General features: G+C 34.6%; 1 protein-coding gene, 1 non-coding gene and 1 pseudogene across 2 annotated transcripts; all 3 read left to right on the top strand.

The window, feature by feature from the left end:
* The first annotated feature begins 2,939 nt into the window (after positions 1-2,939).
* LOC122683410 lies at positions 2,940-3,046 on the top strand. The gene has a single exon (XR_006337747.1). It is a non-coding gene; the product is annotated as a U6 spliceosomal RNA (small nuclear RNA).
* An 8,373-nt stretch (positions 3,047-11,419) lies between these two features.
* Positions 11,420-12,381, top strand: LOC122683207 (annotated as a pseudogene).
* Positions 12,382-16,668: 4,287 nt separating this feature from the next.
* LOC122683322 (olfactory receptor 4A47-like) lies at positions 16,669-17,598 on the top strand. The gene has a single exon (XM_043887048.1). It carries the CDS (start codon positions 16,669-16,671, stop codon positions 17,596-17,598), a length of 930 nt encoding a protein of 309 aa, XP_043742983.1.
* The last annotated feature ends 2,279 nt before the right edge of the window (positions 17,599-19,877 follow it).

Here is a 19,877-nt window from a genome sequence, read left to right as displayed (position 1 = left end):
GCTGGCAGATTCTTTAGCACTGAGCCACATGGGAAGCCATATTTAGCTTATAATAGTTTAAAATATTTTTCCTTGTTTTATAGGTAAACTATTTCTAATATGTGAAATCAGTACCTATAAAAGAATAGATGGGTCAAGGAACAGTGTGACTTATTTTGTCCTTTTGAGCCTCACACAGAAGCCAAAGGAGCAGAAAGTCTTTTCTATTATGTTCTTGCTCTTCTACATTTTGACCATTTGACCTGCTCATTGTTGTGACCGTCCTGTCAGTAAGACTCTAAACTCACCCATGTACTTTTTTCTTGCTAGCTTATCATTCATGGATGTCGTTTATTCTTCAGCCATTACCCCAACATTGATTTTCGATCTGTTCTTTGGGGAAAATACCATATATTTCAAATTTTGTATGGCTCGGTTCTATATAGAGCACCTTTTTGGTGGATCTGAAGTCTTTCTTCTGTTGGTGATGGCCTGTGCCCGCTACGTGGCCATCTGTAAGCCCTTGCATTATTTGGTGATCATGAGTCAGAGGGTGTGTGTTGGCGCTGCTGGTGGAGTCCTGGGTTGGAGGTTTTCTGCACTCAATTATTCAACTTAGCCCTGTTTATGGGCTCCCATTCTGTGGTCCCAATGTCATTGAACACTTTGTCTGTGACACGTTCCCTTTACTGAAACTCGTCTGTACTGACACCCATGTCACTGGCATCTTAGTCGTGGCCAATGGAGGACTGATCTGCACGATTGTGTTTCTGCTCTTACTCGTCTCCTGTGGAGTCATCCTGCATCTCTGAAGAACCTGAGTCAGGAAGGGAGGAGGAAAGCCCTCCAGACCTGTGGTTCCCACACCACTGTGGTTGTCTGCTTCTTTGTTCCCTGTATTTTCATGTATGCAAGACCTGTTAAGACCTTCCCCATTGACAAATCATTGAGTGTGTTTTACACAGTCATAACCTCCATGCTGAACCCATTAATCTACACTCTGAGAAACTCAGAGATGACAAATGCTATGAAGAAACTCTGGAGAAGAAACATCATATCTTGAAGCAAATAAGTTTGACATTCACCATGAAGAGGTTCACATAACTTTAGTGCCCATCTCCTTAGAAACCAAAAGTCTCTTAAAATGGATTCACCTACCCCATTCATTTAAAGCATTTTTATAATTATAACAATTAACTGTATAATTGGGTTACTAATATGCTTCTCTGGTAAAATGTCAGCTCTGTATATTGCATTTTGGTTGTCACTTTGCCAATAAGGTGTAATATGTATAAGGAGTAAGTTGATAAAAATATATAATAAATAAATTATTTACAATTTCAATGATTTTAATTTATTCATTTATCTTTAAAGTTATTTTCTGAGACTTAGTTTTATTTTTTAGTCATTTTGTCATTTTCTTGTCATTTTATTTTATGAATGAAAATGTTTAATTATATACATTGTCCTCTGTATTCAATTTCAGTTGCATTACATGTGAAATTTTCTGTGACACTTTTTAATGTAAAAGGAAAGCATAATAATAATTGACAAAATTTGAAACCACATGAAATGGTGCAAGTGAAAAATACCTTCTTTCAAAATAGTTCAAAACAAGGCAAGAAGGAGAGAATGATAAATTTGAATGTATTAAGAGATTCTGTTCAATAAAAACACCTGGAAGAAAGCAAAAAGGCAAGTTACAAACTGAATTGATATTCATAGGAAGTGTTCATATATAGTTGGAATGATTTGTTCCTTGAAAGCTTAGTAAAATGACCTGTAAAACCAAACCAAACCTCCTATCCATCCTTTTCAGTGTTTCCTCGTGTTCTTCCCCAGAGTAGTCACAAGTCTGTTTCTTAAGATTATTCAAGTTTTAATTTTTACAAACACAAGCATATTTATCTATGATTTTGTGTACAAATGTCTGAAGTAAATATTTACATTTTATTATTAAACACAGTGAGGATCTTTCCATAACAGTCTGTATAGATCTAACTCATTCTCAGTTATTCTTATAATATGTGATTTTCCCTTATAACATTCCTGAATTAGTGTATCCAGTACTTTTCATTTCATTCCAGATCTTTTCCTATGATGTGTAATTCTGCAATAAATATGTAACTTATTGATTATGTATTCTTAGAAATGTTAGTTTCCAGAAGTAGAGATTTTGGGAATCACAGGGAATATGTGTTTAAAATGTTGATATTCATAGTTATTTTCAAAATGATTCATGAGTTTATACCTACATTTCTGCCCACAGTCTGAGAATATCTCCTGTTTACCTTCTTAACAACCAGTGATCAGTTTGGGGGATATGACAATATGGTTCATTAAAGCATTTATAATTCATTTGTGTACTTTAATTGAAATTCTTTAAATATAATTGCTTTAGGCATCTTTTCACATGTTTATGTTTTATAGCTTTGAATTGTCTATTAATATTTTTGATTATTTTCTTTTTCATACTTTCTAAAAAATTTTTTTCTTTTTTATTTTCTTCATACTTACTTTTATAAGCAATTACATACTAAGGAAATCTTTTCAAAAAACCATTATCTATGTACTTAATTTTCTGGCCTGTTATTTGATTTTGAATTTCTTTTGCTATACAGAATTCTTTCTTGGCTATGTAGATTTTTTTTGGTTATTTACTTGGTCAGATTTATGAATATTTTATGTGTTTTTTGTTTCATCATTAAAAGTTTTGCTCATTTCTCCCTAAACATAATACTATTCCAAATTTTTTAGACATTGATATTTTAGCCCTTTTGTGGTTTTATATTTTGTATGAAATATTTTTTTTCCATCAGGTATTTATTTTGATACATAAGGAGTTAAATAAGAGTTGTATTTTATTGTTTTTTAAATAATTTTTTTTTTGGTAGCTGCATAATTATCTTTCACCACTGATTTGAAATCCTAACTTTACTGTATTCTAAAATTACACATCTGTGCTCGCTTTGGCAGCACATATACTAAAATTGGAATGATACAGAGAAGATTAGCATGGCCCCTGCGCAAGGATGACACGCAAATTCGTGAAGCGTTCCATATTTTTAAAAAAGAAAGAAAAAAAATAAAAAATAAAAATAAAATTACACATCTATGTGGATGCAATTTTGGACTTTATTTTGTTCCACTGATTTCTTCAGTCATGTACTATTTAATGCATGGTATAATTGCAATTCATCTATAGAGCATTTTGAAATCCAATAAGCCCAGAGCTTCTTCATTACTCTTCTTTTTCAGAATTATGTCTGTTCTTGCATATATATGTTGTCAAATTAAATTTATAATAAAGGCCCAGTCACAAAAATTATGTTTCAATTTTTGACTTACAAAGAATAGTTTATGAAAAGTTTATATCTTTAGAGATTTGAGAACTCCTGTCCATGAAGAGGATAGGTGTTTTCATTGTATTTTTTATCCTCTTTGTTAGTGTTTTACATATTTTATGTTTTTAAATCCCTTATAGATAGCTGCTGTTCTTACTCCCTGACCTCTTAAGTGTTAACTTTCATTATTGCTGAAAGAAAAACCATCTCTTTTAGGAAGTTCATGACTTAAAAGTTTGCTGACCATCAATTGATGTGGCTGAGATCGTTCTACTGACGGGTCTGGCCTATGACTACTATGCGTCCATCTGTACTACCTCACTATCATGTTTATATAGGTGTGGCCATATATGGGAGTCACCCGGGTTAGAAGATTTATTCATGTAACACTGCGGATCCTCTTTAGAGTCTGGCTGCTTTTTTTTGGCCCCAGTGACATAGAATTCATGTGTAGCATGATTTTGTCGAAAGTCATTTACAGGAATACTTATACTTTTTATTGCTGCCAACTAAGAATTTATCTGCCTGTTAATCGTAATGCCTTTTGATGGACTCCCATGTTGTGATCCTATACACTTTGAAATCTCACAGCTTGAATGGTAGGTGCAACACCCTCTTCATCTGAATCTCTCGCATCTCTCTGGTTATTTTATTCTTCGTGCCTTGCATATTTGTGTATCTGCCTCAGATTATGACCTTTTCTATCAATGTCTATATTTTATACTATGCTAACTCTTAGCTTATATTCTTTATCCCACATCCTCAGAAATATAGAGGTAAAAATTGCTGTGAAGTTCTGAGTCAAAAGATGACTTCAGAGGGGAAGTAATGAAAACAGAAAATAATTTTAACTGTTTATCATATAAGGGATAAAGTTATTTTGTGCTGTTTTCATAGTTTCCCCTCTGAAGTCTTCTTTTGACTCAGAACTTCTTCACAACACTGTTTACCTTTGCATTTCTGACGGTGTAGAATAAAGAGTTGGATTTCCCTGATGGTCCAGGGACTAAGACTTGCACTCCCAATGCAGGGTGCTAGGTTCAATTCCTGGTCAGGAAGCTGAATTCCACATACAGCAACTAAGGGTTCCCAAGATGCAACTAAAGACTCCACATGCCACAACTAATACCTGGTGCAGTCAAATAAATAAATATGTATTTAAAACTTTTTGTTTTATATTGTAGTATAGCTGATTAACAGCATTGGACAGCAAAGGGACTCAGCTATGCATATACATGTATCCATTCTCTCCCAAACTCCCCTCCCATCCAGATTGCCACATAACACTAAGCAGAATTCCCTGCACTATACAGTAAAATAAACAAACTATATATTTAAAAACCAGTGAAGTATTAAAGATAATTTCTGTTTTTTAGGACCAAGAGAACACTGTTTGTCAGAGTAATACTGATGTTGGCCTTCAGAAATCTAAAGAGAGGCCATAATGGGAACTCATCATTACAAAATACTCATTTTAGATGCACTTATCACCTATTTGTTGGTCAAATGCTGGCGCACTGTCAGAACGAGTTTGGTTTCTTGTTAAAATGCATTGTTCACTACCCATGAAATTTCAAACCAAAGCATTTGGGGAAATAGGAATCTTAGAGTATTCATTTTCTAGTTTCTCTTTCCACAACTTTTTCATATTCTGGCTCATCTTCTCATCTATTTTTTTTTTATATCTTCCTGCAAAAGATAAAGTTTATCATCTTTCTTTTGCTATATTATTTATATAAAAATTCACAGTTATTATAATCTTAACTTTATTGTTGTTGTTTGGTCCCTAAGTTGTGTCTGACTTTTGTGACCCCATGGACTGTAGCACGCCAGGATTCTCTGTCCTTCACTATCTCCCGGAGTTTGCTCAAACTCATGTCCGTTGAGTCTGTGATGCCATTCAATTATCTCATGCTCTGTCATCCCTACTCTTCCTGCCCTCAAGGTTTCCCAGCATCAGGGTCTTTTCCAAGGGGTCAGCTCTTTGCCAAAGAATTGGCTCTTTGCATCAGGTGGCCAAAGTATTGGAGCTTCAGCTTTAGCATCAGTCCTTCCAATGAACGTTCAAGGTTGATTTCCTTTAGGATTGACTGGTTTGATCCCCTCACAGTCTAAGAGGCTCTCAAGAGTCTTCTCCAGCACCAGCATATATATGTGCATGATTTATATATATATATATATATATATATATATAAACATATAAAATATATATGTTTATATATATAATAAATATTAAAAATAAAGATAAAAAATAAAATATATATTTTTAAAAATTAAAAAATTTAATTTTGTTAAAATTAATTAAAATTAAAAAAATTAAAATATTTAAAAAATAAAAAATTAAAAAATATATATATATAGGCTTCCTAGGTGGCTCAGTGCTTCCCTCGTGGCTCAGACGGTAATGAATCTGCCTGCATTGCGGAGACCTGAACCCAATCCTTGGGAAGATCCCCTGGAGAAGGGAATGACAACTCACTCCAGTATTCTTGCCTGGAGAATCCCATGGACAGAGGAGCCTGGAGGGCTCCAGTCCACGGGGTCTCAAAGAGTGGGACAAGACTGAGCAATTAACACAGGTGGCTCAGTGGTAAAGAAGCTGCCTGCCAATGCAGGAGAGATGGCTTTAGTCCCTGAGTCTGGAAGATCCCCTGGGAAGGAGAAGGAAATGGAAACCCACTCCAGTATTCTTGCTTTGAAAATCTCATGGACAGAGGAGGCCAGTGTGTTACAGTCCACGGAATTGCAAAACAGTCGGACATGACTTAACAACTAAAACAAAACAAGTTAGTATTTAGTATATGCAAATAAATGGCTTAAAGATCTCTAGAAGGACTTGGACCATGGATTCTAATCTGAGTGAAAATTAACAACTCGCAGAAGCACATGTGGACTGGACAGGGATGCGTAGGGAGATGCCATCTATTGATGCTAACCACGCTATCACTGGCTAAACTGCAAAGGTGCCACCACTTTCTTGACCTCAGAATCAATATGATTCTCAGAATTGCTTAGTCTCAGGTAATGGAAATTCACTCAAAGCCTTGCACAAAGACTCCTGTTTGCCAGATTCTAAATCAAATATTTTCATCCAGTTTGCAGGAGGACAGGGGAATGTAGCTCTTTGGATTTTAGGTAGGGAAACTGAGTTTACACTTTGGAAACTAACAACTTATGCATGTTTCACTGAAGAGAATTTTAGGTAATCACATACTCCCAGTGTTCACTATAGTTGAGGATGTAGTCTCATAAAATGGGCTTCATTATCTCATAGACAGTTGCTCATTCCTAGAAAAATTCAAATGTTTGTGTCTCTGCATTAAAGGCAGAAAGAAAAGCAGAAACAGAGGACCACAAAGAATCTAGAGAGAAAAAAAAAATTGACTTCTATAGAGTTATTCATATCATCCCTGTTTTTGTTTTTTGTTTTTTGTTTTTTTCCTACTGAATTTCTGCTTTGTTGTTGTTGTTCAGTTGTTCACTTGTGTCTGACTCTTTGCAACCCCCATGGACTGCAACACAGGAGGCTTCCCTCTCCTTCACCATTTCCTGGAGCTTGCTCAAACTCATGTCCATTGTAGTAACTGTGTTTGGGCTTCCTAGGTGGCACTAGTGGTAAAGAACCCGCCTGCCAATGCAGGAGATACAAGAGAAGCAGGTTTGATTTGTGGGTGGGCAATATCCCCTGGAGAAGGGAATGGCTACCCAGTATTCTTGTCTGGAGAATCCCAAAGACAAGTGGGCTCCAGTCCATGGGGTTACAAAGAGTCAGACACCACTGAGTGACTAACATTTTCATTTTCGCTTCAGAAGCACAAATGGATAGAATAGTTCTCTATATTTATATCCTGGCATTATCATACTGTAGCATAGGATTTGGTAGCACTTCTCAAAAGGCTCTGCCACCTTAATTTTTCAGATATTTATGAGGTGGATCCTTTCCTTCACTAAAAAAATTGCTTGTCTTACTTTGCATGTAAGTGAATGCTTAGTCACTCAGTCATGTCTGACTTTTTGAGTCCCAGGGACTGGAGCCCAGCAGACTTATCTGTCCATGGAATTCTCCAGGCAATAATACTAGAGTGGGTAGCCAGTCTCTTCTCTAGGGAGTTTTCCTGACCCAGGGATTGAACCCAGGTCTTTCACATTGCAGGCAGATTCTTTACTGTCTGAGCTACTAGAGAAGCTCACTCTAATTTTAAAGAAACATTAAGCAAAATCCAAATTCCTAACCAAGATCTGTGCTGCTCTTCAGGGTTCTTGTCTTGTCTACCTCTTCAACCTCACTTTGTTCTGCCCTCTCCTTTTCCTATTTCACTTCAGGCACGATGATATTTCAGTGCCTTCAACTCTCTAGCTTATTTCCAACATTGGAGCTTAGGACATGTAACACTGTTCTCATTGTAGTTGCTTTTCATCTGTTGGATCTCAGCTAAAATATTGTTACCCTTTATAAAGACCTTTTATTATTGTTCACTATATACTCTCCTTCTTATTTTCCATCACAGTTCTCTGTGTTTTGTTTTATTTGCATGGATCACAGATAATCATTACTTTATTGTGTGTGTGCAAAGTCACTTCAGTCGTGTCTGACTGCTTGTGACCCTATGGACGTAGCCCGTCAGGCTCCTCTAGCCATCAGATTCTCCAGGCAAGAATACTGGAGTGGGTTGCCATTTCCTTCTCCAGGGGATCTTCCCTACTCAGGGATCGAATCCAGGTCTCTTAATAATCCTGCATTGGCAGGTGGGTTCTTTACCGCTAGCAGCACCTGGGAAGTTGTTCAATTTTTAAATGACTGGCCGTATTAGATACAAGGTGAATGCAGCTGCACTTTTATCCTCATTTTTTTTTCACTTTACTTATGCTTTATTCTCTGGCCCACAGTATAGAGCATGCCACAAAGCAGGCCTTCAATAAAACTTAAAAAAAAATAGATTGGATAAATAATGTTATTGCATCTAAACTGGAGATACAATTTTATTATACCCAGCCCCACACTCACAGGCAGAAAACATTAAGTATTAGATAAAAAGTAATAAAATCTTCCTATGGATAAGTGGGGAAATAAGTGATAAATTCATTTGTCTTGCAACAAAATGATAGGGCTATTATTTTATTCTCTAGTGGCAAAAGTTACATAACGGTTCTGAAGCTATGTTTTTCTCCTTGTTACATCTTCCTGACCCCAATTATGTCATTGGTCTAACAGTATCTCTACATAGAAATGCTCTGTTAAGATTTGGTGGAAAATCACAGGGAATATAATTAAGCAAGAGTCAGTCTTGGATACACTCCAAATTCATGACTTGATATATCTGATTAGAAAATATAAGACCCATGATCTTTGCCTCTGTCAGAGAGATGATGTTATCCTCTTTAGAACTATTATACCTTTTTATTAGTTATATAGTTTTTATAGTTTTTTAATAGTTTTTTATAGTTAAATAGTTATTGCAATAACTATTTCAATAACGAGCTCTCAAAATCTCAGTACATTTCTTTTGCTATACTAACACAATAGAAAGAGGTAGGGAAAAAAAGCTGCGTAGTATAATTTCTTTACTGAAGTTACTGGAAAACTGTTTAGTTACTAGAGCAATTTCCTTTTCAAAGTAGTTGTTGACTTTTATGACATAGATTTGACTGCAGTTTTAATTACCTTAAGCTGCAAAAAGTATTTTTCCTGTTTGTAATATGAAATTTCGGAGAAGGCAATGGCACGCGACTCCAATACTCTTTTGCCTGGGAAATCCCACGGATGGAGGAGCCTGGAAGGCTTCAGTTCATGGGGTCGCTAAGAGTCGGACACCACTGAGCGACTTGACTTTCACTTTTCACTTTCGTGCATTGGAAAAGGAAATGGCAACCCACTCCAGTGTTCTTGCCTGGAGAATCGCAGGGACGGGGGAGCCTGGTGGGCTGACGTCTATGCGGTTGCACAGAGTCGGACACGACTGAAGCGACTTAGCAGCAGCAGAAATATGGAATTTTGGGGGAATTCTTTTAAAACATTTCTACAATGTGAGTAATAATAATTTTCTGAAATATTTAGACGATTTTGTGAAGAAAATGGGCTGACATAATCACGTGAAATCAAATATATTTTTAGGAATAATGCAAATTTTTGTCCTTGGTGGTCACACTGGATTGAAGACATTTCTATGTCTTTATGAGATAGTTGAAAAAGCTCCTTGCTAACTGTGAACAGGAATCCAAAAGGTAAATTTATAACAGTTAATAGTAGATGCCAGATTTTTCAGTTGTGTAAATTAATTTACTATGTAGGGAATTGCAAACTTGGACTTATAAGAATTGAAAGGTTGAAAACCTTTTTTCTGGAATCACAAGATTTTTGAAGTGAACTAGTTTAAAATTCAATTTTTCTCAATGAAAAATGTATGATTTTGCAAAAATTAAATATCATAAGCCTGTTTCTTTAAAACAATGAAGTCAACAGTATTACTGTGAAGACTAAATTTTGTACATTAAATGTGATTTTATAAATGCACAGAGTATATGCACTTATACATATACATATGGAAATATAAAATATGAGTGTAAGCATGGAGATTTGTTTATCCCTAAGTCATATCCAAAGCTTTGCCACCCCATGGACTGTAGCCCACCAGGCTCCTCTGTCCATTGGATTTCCCAGGCAAGAATATTGGGGTGGGTTGCCCTTTCCTTCTCCAAGGGATCTTCCCAACCCAGGAGTTGAACCCCTGTCTCCTGCTTGAAGGGAGAGTCCTTACCACTGAGCCGTCTGAGGAGTCCAAGCACAGAGATAACGTCTGACATGTAGTTTGGCATAAAAAATGATAGACATCCTTACAATGTTAATATTTCCTTTTATTAAACTATTCTCTACAACACAATGAGATGGAGAACATTTAGGAAGGAATAGGTTAATTGTGGAATATTGAAAATGGATTTAATAAATTTAATAAATATGATTAAATTTTATTTTAATAAATATCAAATTGATATCTGTTTGGATATTTCAACTAGATAGTTGCATACACATATTTATTCCTAAATTTGTTCTCCCCACTTTGAATGTGTTAGTTACCTTAAGTGATTCTTTACTTAAATATTTCACTTTTGTAATTTTATACCTGGTTCATCTTTTCACGGAATTCCCTATTTATCCACTCTTATTATCTCACTTTTCCTATAAAACTCAGCTGAAGTATTGTTTTCTTTGAGAAACCTTCCCAGATCCAAAGTTGATTTAGATATTCTGGAAATGTGAACTCTTATCCATATGAATATATTTATAGTGACACTTATAAAATTGGTTGTTATGGTCTGACCCCTCATTATACATCTAATCACTGAGAATAGTGAAACATTCTTTTTTTTTTTTTTTCAATTATTTTTATTAGTTGGAGGCTAATTAGTTCGCAACATTGCAGTGGGTTTTGTCATACATTGACATGAATCAGCCATGGAGTTACATGTATTCCCCATCCTGATCCCCCCTCCCACCTAACCCCCACCCGATTCCCCTGGGTCCTCCCAGTGCACCAGGCCCAAGCACGTGTCTCATGCATCCCACCTGGGCCGGTGGTCTGTTTCACCATAGATAATATACATGCTGTTCTCTCGAAACATCCCACCCTTGCCTTCTCCCAGAGTCCAAAAGTCTGTTCTGTACATCTGTGTCTCTTTTTCTGTTTTGCATATAGGGTTATCATTACCATCTTTCTAAATTCCATATATATGTGTTAGTATGCTGTAATGATCTTTATCTTTCTGGCTTACTTCACTCTGTATAATGGGCTCCAGTTTCATCCATCTCATTAGAACTGATTCAAATGAATTATTTTTAATGGCTGAGTAATATTCCATGGTGTATACGTACCACAGCTTCCTTATCCATTCGTCTGCTGATGGGCATCTAGGTTGCTTCCTAGTGAAACATTCTTATCTGACTTTGTGATCCTAACGTCAGGTTTAACACATTGAATGAACAAAATATGTTAAGCTTATAATCTATGTGAAGGTGTTTTTAACTTTTTGATTTGATTTATAGGTAAACTGTTCCTCATATCTGAAGTCAGCACTTTTAAGGAAGAGATGGAACCAAGGAAATGGAGCCAAGAAGCAATGTGACTCATTTTGTCCTCCTGGGCCTCACACAGAATCCAAAGGAGCAGAAAGTCCTTTTTGTTATGTTCTTGTTCTTCTACATTTTGACCATGTTGGGCAACATGCTTATTGTGGTGACTGTAACATTTAGTAAGACCCTGAATTCACCGATGTACTTCTTTCTTGCCAGCTTATCATTTATGGATGTCATTTATTCCTCATCTATTTCTCCCAAACTGATTTCAAGCTTGTTCATAGGGAAAAATACCATATCCTTCCAATCCTGTATAACTCAGCTCTTTACAGAGCATTTTTTTGGTGGGTTGGAGGTCTTCCTTCTGCTGGTGATGGCCTATGACCGCTGTGTGGCCATCTGTAAGCCCCTGCATTATTTGGTGATCATGAGGCAGAGGCTGTGTGCTGTGCTGCTGGTGGTGTCCTGGGTTGGAGGTTTTCTGCACTCAGTAATTCAATTTAGTACTATTTTTAGGCTTCCATTCTGTGGCCCCAATATCATTGATCATTGTTTCTGTGACATGTACCCTGTATTGAAATTGGTCTGTACTGACACTATGTCGTTGGCCTCTTAGTAGCAGCAAGTGGAGGACTGATCTGCATTATTATGTTTCTGCTCTTACTCATCTCCTGTGGAGTCATTCTGCACTCTCTGAAGAACCTGAGTCAGGAAGGGAGGCGGAAAGCCTTCCAGACCTGTGGTTCCCACATCACTGTTGCTGTCTGCTTTTTTGTTCCCTGCATTTTCATGTATGGGAGACCTGCTAAGACCTTCCCTATTGACAAATCATTAAGTGTGTTTTATACAGTCATAACGCCCATGCTGAACCCATCAATCTACACTCTGAGAAACTCAGAGATGACAAATGCCATGAATAAGTTTTGGAGAAGGAACAAGGTAGTTTATGGTAGAAAAAATGCATCATTCACCATGAAGGGGGTCATTTGACATCACAGACCACTTCCTTGGAATTCAGTAGCTTTCTCAAATCTGATGTTGATTTCTTTTTCTTTATTTGTAATTATAATATAAAAAAATATGATATAACTATGCAACTGTGCTGTTAATAACATGGATAGTTCTTCTCCATGGTAGAATGTAAGATCTGTAATATTTTGCTTATCACTGTACCTAACAAGATGGAAGGCTTATATTGAAGGAGCCAATATCATGTAACAGATTAGTGAAGAAAAGTTTATATAGTTACATTAATTTTTAATCAATTTATGCATTTCTTTTTAAATTTTTTCCAGACAGTATTTATTTTTAGTTAGATTCTTGTCTTTTAAGTTATTCTTTTTATTATGCTATTTAAAGTATTTAATGCTATATACTCTGTGTTCTTTATAAAATTTCAGTTGCATTATACACAAAACTTTTCATGTAATCTTAATTTTTGTAAACAATTGAAGTGAAATAGATAATAATAAATAGTAAAAATGCAAATCATACAAAATGATAGAAATTTCCCCACTAAATACTCTTGGCACCCTTGTTGAAAATTATCTAAAGACACATACCAAGGTTTATTTCTAGGCTTTCTATTTTATTCTATTAGTCCGCTGCCCATCTTTATTCAAATACTGGTGCTATGACTACCATTACTTTGTATAATGTGTTTTAGAGTCTGGAAGTATGAGACCCCCAGATTTCTTCTTTTCAAGATTGTTTTGGCAATTTGGAGGTCTTGAGATTTAATATGAATTTTAACATGGATTTTTCTGTTTCTGCAAAATCAGTTTTGCTATTTTGATCTGTAGATCACTTGAGATAGTAGTGACAGCTTAATATTTTTAAATGTCCCAGATCATAAATGTCTTCATATTTGTGTGTGTTCCATAATATCTCTCAGTAACCTTTTGTAGTTTTCAGTTTATAGGACTTGTCTCTTTGGTTAAGTTTATTTAAATATTTTATTCTTTTTTGATGCTTTTGTGTGTGGAATTATTTTCTTAATTTTTCCTTGAGTTGTTAATGACATAAAGAAATTCAACATCATTTCGTTAGAAACTCTCAACAAATTGGAAGTAGAAGGAATGTACCTTGGCATAAGAAGTTCCATATAAAACAGATTTATAGCTAACATCATCCTCAACATAGAAAGGTTGAAATCTTCCTCATTAAAATCTAGAATAAGACAATAGGGCACACTCTCACAAGTCCTTTTATAACATAGTACTACCATAAAAATTCCTGTGAAAAGTTTATAATTTTCTAAATGTAGGTTTATTACTTTTTAAAAATATAGGTTTGTTATTTTTATTAATATATGTTTATAATTTTATAGGTTTATAGGTTTTTATTTAATATAGGTTTATTAATTTTTATTAATCTGGGTTTATTACTTTTTATTAATATAGGTTTATTACTTTTCATTTAGCATCACTTTCTGGAACAGTGCTTCTAATGACAGTCACTTCTCACCTTTCAATCACAGCTTAAATATAACATTTTAAGAAGAGTCTTCTCTGATTACATTATCCACAGTAGAATTTTCCCTTTTCTCTTCTGTCACTTTATTCTATTTCTTACATTATAAGCCCAAATAAGACTATAACTACTTTATTAAATGTCTCCTTCTTTATTGTCTGACTTATTATAATATCCATGCAGGAAAAAAAAATTTTTTTACATGATTTTCCCTCTGATTTTGTTAAGTGCTGAGTCCTAGCTTATAGCACAGTTGCTGGAATAAGAAATGTGCCCTAACTCTTAAAAGCAATTAATAATTGGATAAATTATTAGTTGTTGCATGTAAAACTTTAAAAACATTAAATTTATTTTTAGTATAATTTTTATTTATTTAACCAAGTTTTAAGGTGATTAAATATAGTATTGAATAAAAGGAAAGATATTCTTTCCATGGCAGGGGAGAATATATTAATAAGTCCACTAGATCAAAATGAGTGAGTCTATATTTTATCCTCATTGGCAGCAACCTCATAACGTTTCTAAAGCTACTTTTTTTGTATGTTATACCTTACTGATATTAACTATGTGATTTACTCTAGTAATATCTTCACATATTTTTCGTTGTTGTTTAGTTCCTAGGCCATGTCCAATTCTTTTGCCACCCCATGGACTGTAGCCTGCCAGGCTCCTCTATCCATGAGATTTCAAAGGCAGGGTTAATAGAATGGGTTGCTATTTCCTTCTCTAGGGGATCTTCCTAACCCAGGGATCAAACCTGCATCTTATGCATTGGCAAGCGAATTCTTCACCACTGAGCCATCAGGAAAGCCCCTAAAGATGTTCTTTTATACCTTTGTGTAAAATCCCAGTGAATTAATTAAACAAGAATCAGCCTTGAACACCTTCCAAGACTCAGTGATAATTGCAACTGGAAGGGATGAAATAGCCTGTGATTTTCAACCCTAATAGGAAGAAGATGCTATTTGCTTAGTAAATGGCATAAAAATTTCAGGAGGTCCTTTCTTAGACTTATAGCATGACTTAAAAAGAATCGTGGGAATGTCTTTCAAAATCTCAGTCAGTTAGTCTGGCCATGTTAAAATGACAGAGTGAAAAGAATTGAACTGTCAAATGCTATTTTAATTTTTGAAGTTAGTAGGAAAGAAGTTACTTGTGAAAATTTTCCCTGCCAAATAACTAGTTGATTTCTTCTATGTGTTTGTAGTATTTACTGGTAATTTTGATAATTTCCTAATGCAATAAACTTGTTTTTCTGTGTGTACACCATGGAATTGCTTTCAAGTAATCTACACTGAACTTAAAAATGACCTGAATAATCAGAAGACTCCATGAAGTAAGTGGACGGACAGTCAAATAAATTATATGCTCAAGTAATAAGGTGGCCTTTTGTCCTCTGTTGTCAAACTGGATGAAAAATAATTCCAAGTGTTTATGAGTAACTTCAAGTTATTCTTCAGGTTATGAGCAAACCTCCAGTAGGTAAGACTAACATTAAATAGTGGGAACCAAGCTCACAGTTGTGAGACCCTCTTTATTATATAAGAAAATAAATTACTTTGAAATCAATCAAACAAATTCAATTCTAGGTATGTGACTTAAAAATGTGTACTTGAGAAAATGAATTAGATATTCTGAACCTTTATTTCTTCACTTATGAAATAAGGATTGCAGTTCTTGCTATCGTAAATATTAAATGTGTTACATTAAAAACTGAGTGAGTGATTGGAATATACTGCAGGAATTTGGAGAAGTGGAGTGATGTTATCAGAAGAAGGTTAAAAAAGACAGTTTGGACAGCTTTTGAGGCCAGTGTAAATGTGGAGAGACTTAGCAGGTGGTGGTTATGGTGGACCAGGAAAAAATTAAGAAGTAGGGAATGAGCAAATTTGTGATATATTCTGAAACTAGAGTCAGTAGGATTTATTTAAGTTTTATGAGAGTGACAAATGAGTAGAGAGCACTGAAATTTTGTTTCTGAACAATAACATGAAAATTATAGTTTTTAATGAGATGAATAAGGAATGTCTCTTTAAATTTTATTTAGAAAATGCTCATGTTTATTGTGGAAATTTTAGAAGTTATGTTTTAAAAATAGTAAATTGCTATTCAGTTGGATTTCAAAATTAGAGATGTTGCAAATAAACATTTGAAATTTAGGGAAAAGGAAAGGACTGGAGATACAAAATTAGACTGCTGCAGTCTAACTGACTGGTCCAAAACGGGAAATAACCACGTAAAGACTGAAGTGTCAGTGAGGTTTCAGACAATTCAGGACAAGGATCTTCTCTTCACACATTCATCTACCCACACTGATTATGTGTATTACCTTGAGTGTGTTTCATGCATTATACTTTGTGTCTTTATAAATGCTGCACCTTTTCATGGCTTTCTCTTTTTATTTCTTTATACTTTCATTTATTTTTTACACTCAGCTAAACCATTGCTTCCTCTTGAATGTCTTCTGTGATGTCCACTTGATATACTCCTATATCCTGACTCTTCAGCACTGTGTGGATTTAATGGAACTTCATACATGTGTCAGGAATTGTTTGGTTTTTTGTTCTGTATCATATCACTGAAGTTAAACAAACAAAAACTGCAACTATGCCTTATTCAATTTGGTAACCAAAATGTCTATGACACATTAGACACAACTGGATGTTCTATTGATGGTCTTCCAAAGAATGGATAAATAAAAATATATTCTTATACGTTTGAGCATTTTTCCCCTTTAAGTGTTATCCTCCTTGTTTTTTTTAAGTAAACTGCTTAATATGTGAAGTCAGCGCCTGTCCAGATTAGATGGGATCAAGAAATAATGTAACCTACTTTGTCCTTCTGGGTCTCACACAGAATCCAAAGGAGCAGAAAGTCCTTTTTGTTTTGTTCCTGTTCATCTACCTTTTGACTCTGGTGGGCAACCTTCTTATTATAGTGACTATAGCTGTCAGTAAGACCCTGAACTCACCAATGTACTTTTTTCTTGCTAGCTTATCATGTATGGATGTCACTTACTCCACTTCTATCACCCCCAAATTGATTTCAGAGTTGTTATTCGGGGAAAAACACTTATCCTTTGAATCTTGCATGACTCAGCTGTTTGCAGAACACCTTTTTGCTGGATCAGGGGTCTTCCTTCTGCTGGTGATGGCCTATGACCGCTATGTGGCCATCTGTAAGCCCTTGCATTATTTGGTGATCATGAGGCAGAGGGTGTGTGTTGTGTTGCTGCTGTTGTCATTTGTTGGTGGTTTTCTGCACTCAGTAATTCAACTTAGCACTATTTATGGGCTCCCATTCTGTGGCCCCGATGTCATTGATCACTACATGTGTGACATGTACCCTTTATTGGAACTCGTCTGTTCTGACACCTATGTCATTGGCATCTTAGTTGTGGCCAATGGAGGACTGATCTGCACTATTGTGTTTCTGCTCTTACTCGTCTCCTATGGAGTCATCCTGCACTCTCTGAAGAACCTGAGTCAGGAAGGGAAGCGGAAAGCCCTCCAGACCTGTGGTTCCCACATCACTGTTGTTGTCTGCTTTTTTGTTCCCTGTATTTTCATGTATGCAAGGCCTGCTAAAACATTCCCCAATGACAAATTATTGAGTGTGTTTTATACAATTATAACCCCCATGCTAAACCCATTAATCTACAGTCTACGAAATTCTGAGCTGACTAATGCTATGAAGAAGCTCTCGAGAGGAAACATCATATCTCATATTAAATAAGTGCATCACCCAACATGAAGGGAGTCATTTGACATCAGGTTCCATTTCCTTAGAATGCAGAGTCATTTTAAAATTTGATTACAATTTTAATTTTTTTCCTTAAAATGAAAAAATTCTCTTTCTTCAAAGACTTTATGGTAATTTCGATTAAAGATTGCAATTATACAGCTGTGCTATTAATAACAGTTTCCTCTATTCTAGAATGTAAGGTACATCATTATCTTTATCACTGTACCTAGAAATGTATAATGCCTGTATGGTAAGGAGTTAATAATAAATAATGATGAATGAGAAAAGTACTATATAGTGACACTGATTTTTAATCAACTTGCACATTTGTCTTTTTCACTCTTTTTCAGAGACAGGGTAATTTTTATTTAGATTCTTGTAATTTAAGTGTACTTTACTTTTAATTTTTACAATTTAAAATATTTAGTTCTATATAGGTATCTCTGTTAGTATATTTCAGTTGCATTATACACAAATTTTTTACTTTAATTCTATTAGTGTTCACAAGAAAATTGAAGTAAAATAGATAATGATAACAACATAAATAAAACCAAATAATATGGAGTGAAGTGTCAAACAAATTTCCCCCTTTTCTCTCAATATTTTTCAATCTTCACTCTAAGAGGTAGAATCTAATTTTTATTCTTAATTTTAATCTAGTAAAAATCTTTGCAAATGCCAGTGTATTTGCCAATATATATATTTGCTTTTTCTATATATATCACACTTGCTTTTACTATGTTACATCTTAAAGATATTTCAATGCCAGCTCAAACATATCCCTTAACTTTTCACATTTCACAATACTTCTTATTAATTCATATTAAAATTCATATGCTCATTCCTTTTCATGTGGTTTTAAACTTTTTTATGACAATTTTCAAATAAATATATGTCTTTGAAAATGTGCAGATATGATTTCCTAGGCATAGAATTGTTGATTTGATATTTGAATCAATTATCAGTTAACATATGCATTTAAAATGTTGATATGGATAATTATTGACAAATTATTGTTCTTAAGGTTGTATGACAACTGCAGTCTTGTCCACTGTCAGTGAGAATTCTTTTGCCCACATTTTCAAGACCAGTACCTGATAAATATTTATGACAACTGATTAAAGTTATTTTTATACTTTGCTACCCTTTTGATATAATTTATCTGGGCATATAATATATGATGCCCATATAATTTATCTGGGCATCATTCCATATGTTTAACTTGATTTGCTTTTATTTTTTTCTGTATTATATATATATATATATATATGTCTTTATTTCATTCAATTTTTGATATTTCTGAGATTATATATTAAATAAAAGATCTCTTTTACATTGTATATAGAATTACTATTTTCTGGTTATATGTTCTTAACTTTTTATAATATGTAGAGTGTTTTTTGCACGTAATATTTTTGTACTTTATATTCAATTTTTTAAATATATTCCTTATGAAGAATTTTCTCATTTCACTTGTGACAATTCTTCAATTTTTTTTAGTATTTAATTTTTAAAACATTTTTGGTATTGAAAGGTTGTTGCTGAACCCACGAAAAAGATGCCAGGATTCTTGGCCTCCGGAGGAGAAGAATTCAATCTGGGGCCAGAGATGAGGCTTGATCGCTCAGAGCTTTTGTGCAATAGAATTTATATAAAAGTGGTAGAGAAAGCTCCTGTAATAGACATCAGAAGGAGATAGAAAGAGTACCCCCTTGCTAGTCTTAGCAATGGAATTATATACTCTCAAATTAGTTATTACAGTGAATCAAAAGAATGTCTGGAGGTTGTAAAGACCTCACCAGACCTACTCCCATAATTTACATTTTGAGATAACAGAATTAGCCAGAGGGTTTTTTCCAGAGACTGTCCTCAAGCAGGATACATTATTTTTATATAATCCTAAGGAATGTAGAGGGGAAAAAAGGTTTGTCCTCTCTTCCTCCTTGAGAATTCCAGACCCCTCTCTCCATGGGGACCCCTAGACTTCTTATCACCAGCCTAGGGAATGACTCTCTCAGTATCATATGGAAACTTTTGATTTGTCTTGAATTAATTTTGCTATAGGAGACAAATATGGATTGAATTTTTAGTTGTTTCTCTAAATTTTAGGGTTTTTTTTTTAAATGGTCATGTAAATATCTTTTTGTCATTGATCTGAACTCCTGACTATTGTATGCTGAAGTCCAATGTATTTGGATCCAATTCAAGACTATTCTTTTTCATTGATCTCTTTATTCATGTGCAGATTGGCACATAACATAATTGCTATG

Source organism: Cervus elaphus, chromosome 24 (genome assembly GCF_910594005.1).
Source record: "Cervus elaphus chromosome 24, mCerEla1.1, whole genome shotgun sequence".
Classification (NCBI taxonomy): Eukaryota; Metazoa; Chordata; class Mammalia; order Artiodactyla; family Cervidae; genus Cervus; species Cervus elaphus.
This window is presented reverse-complemented; position numbering and strand designations above follow the sequence as displayed.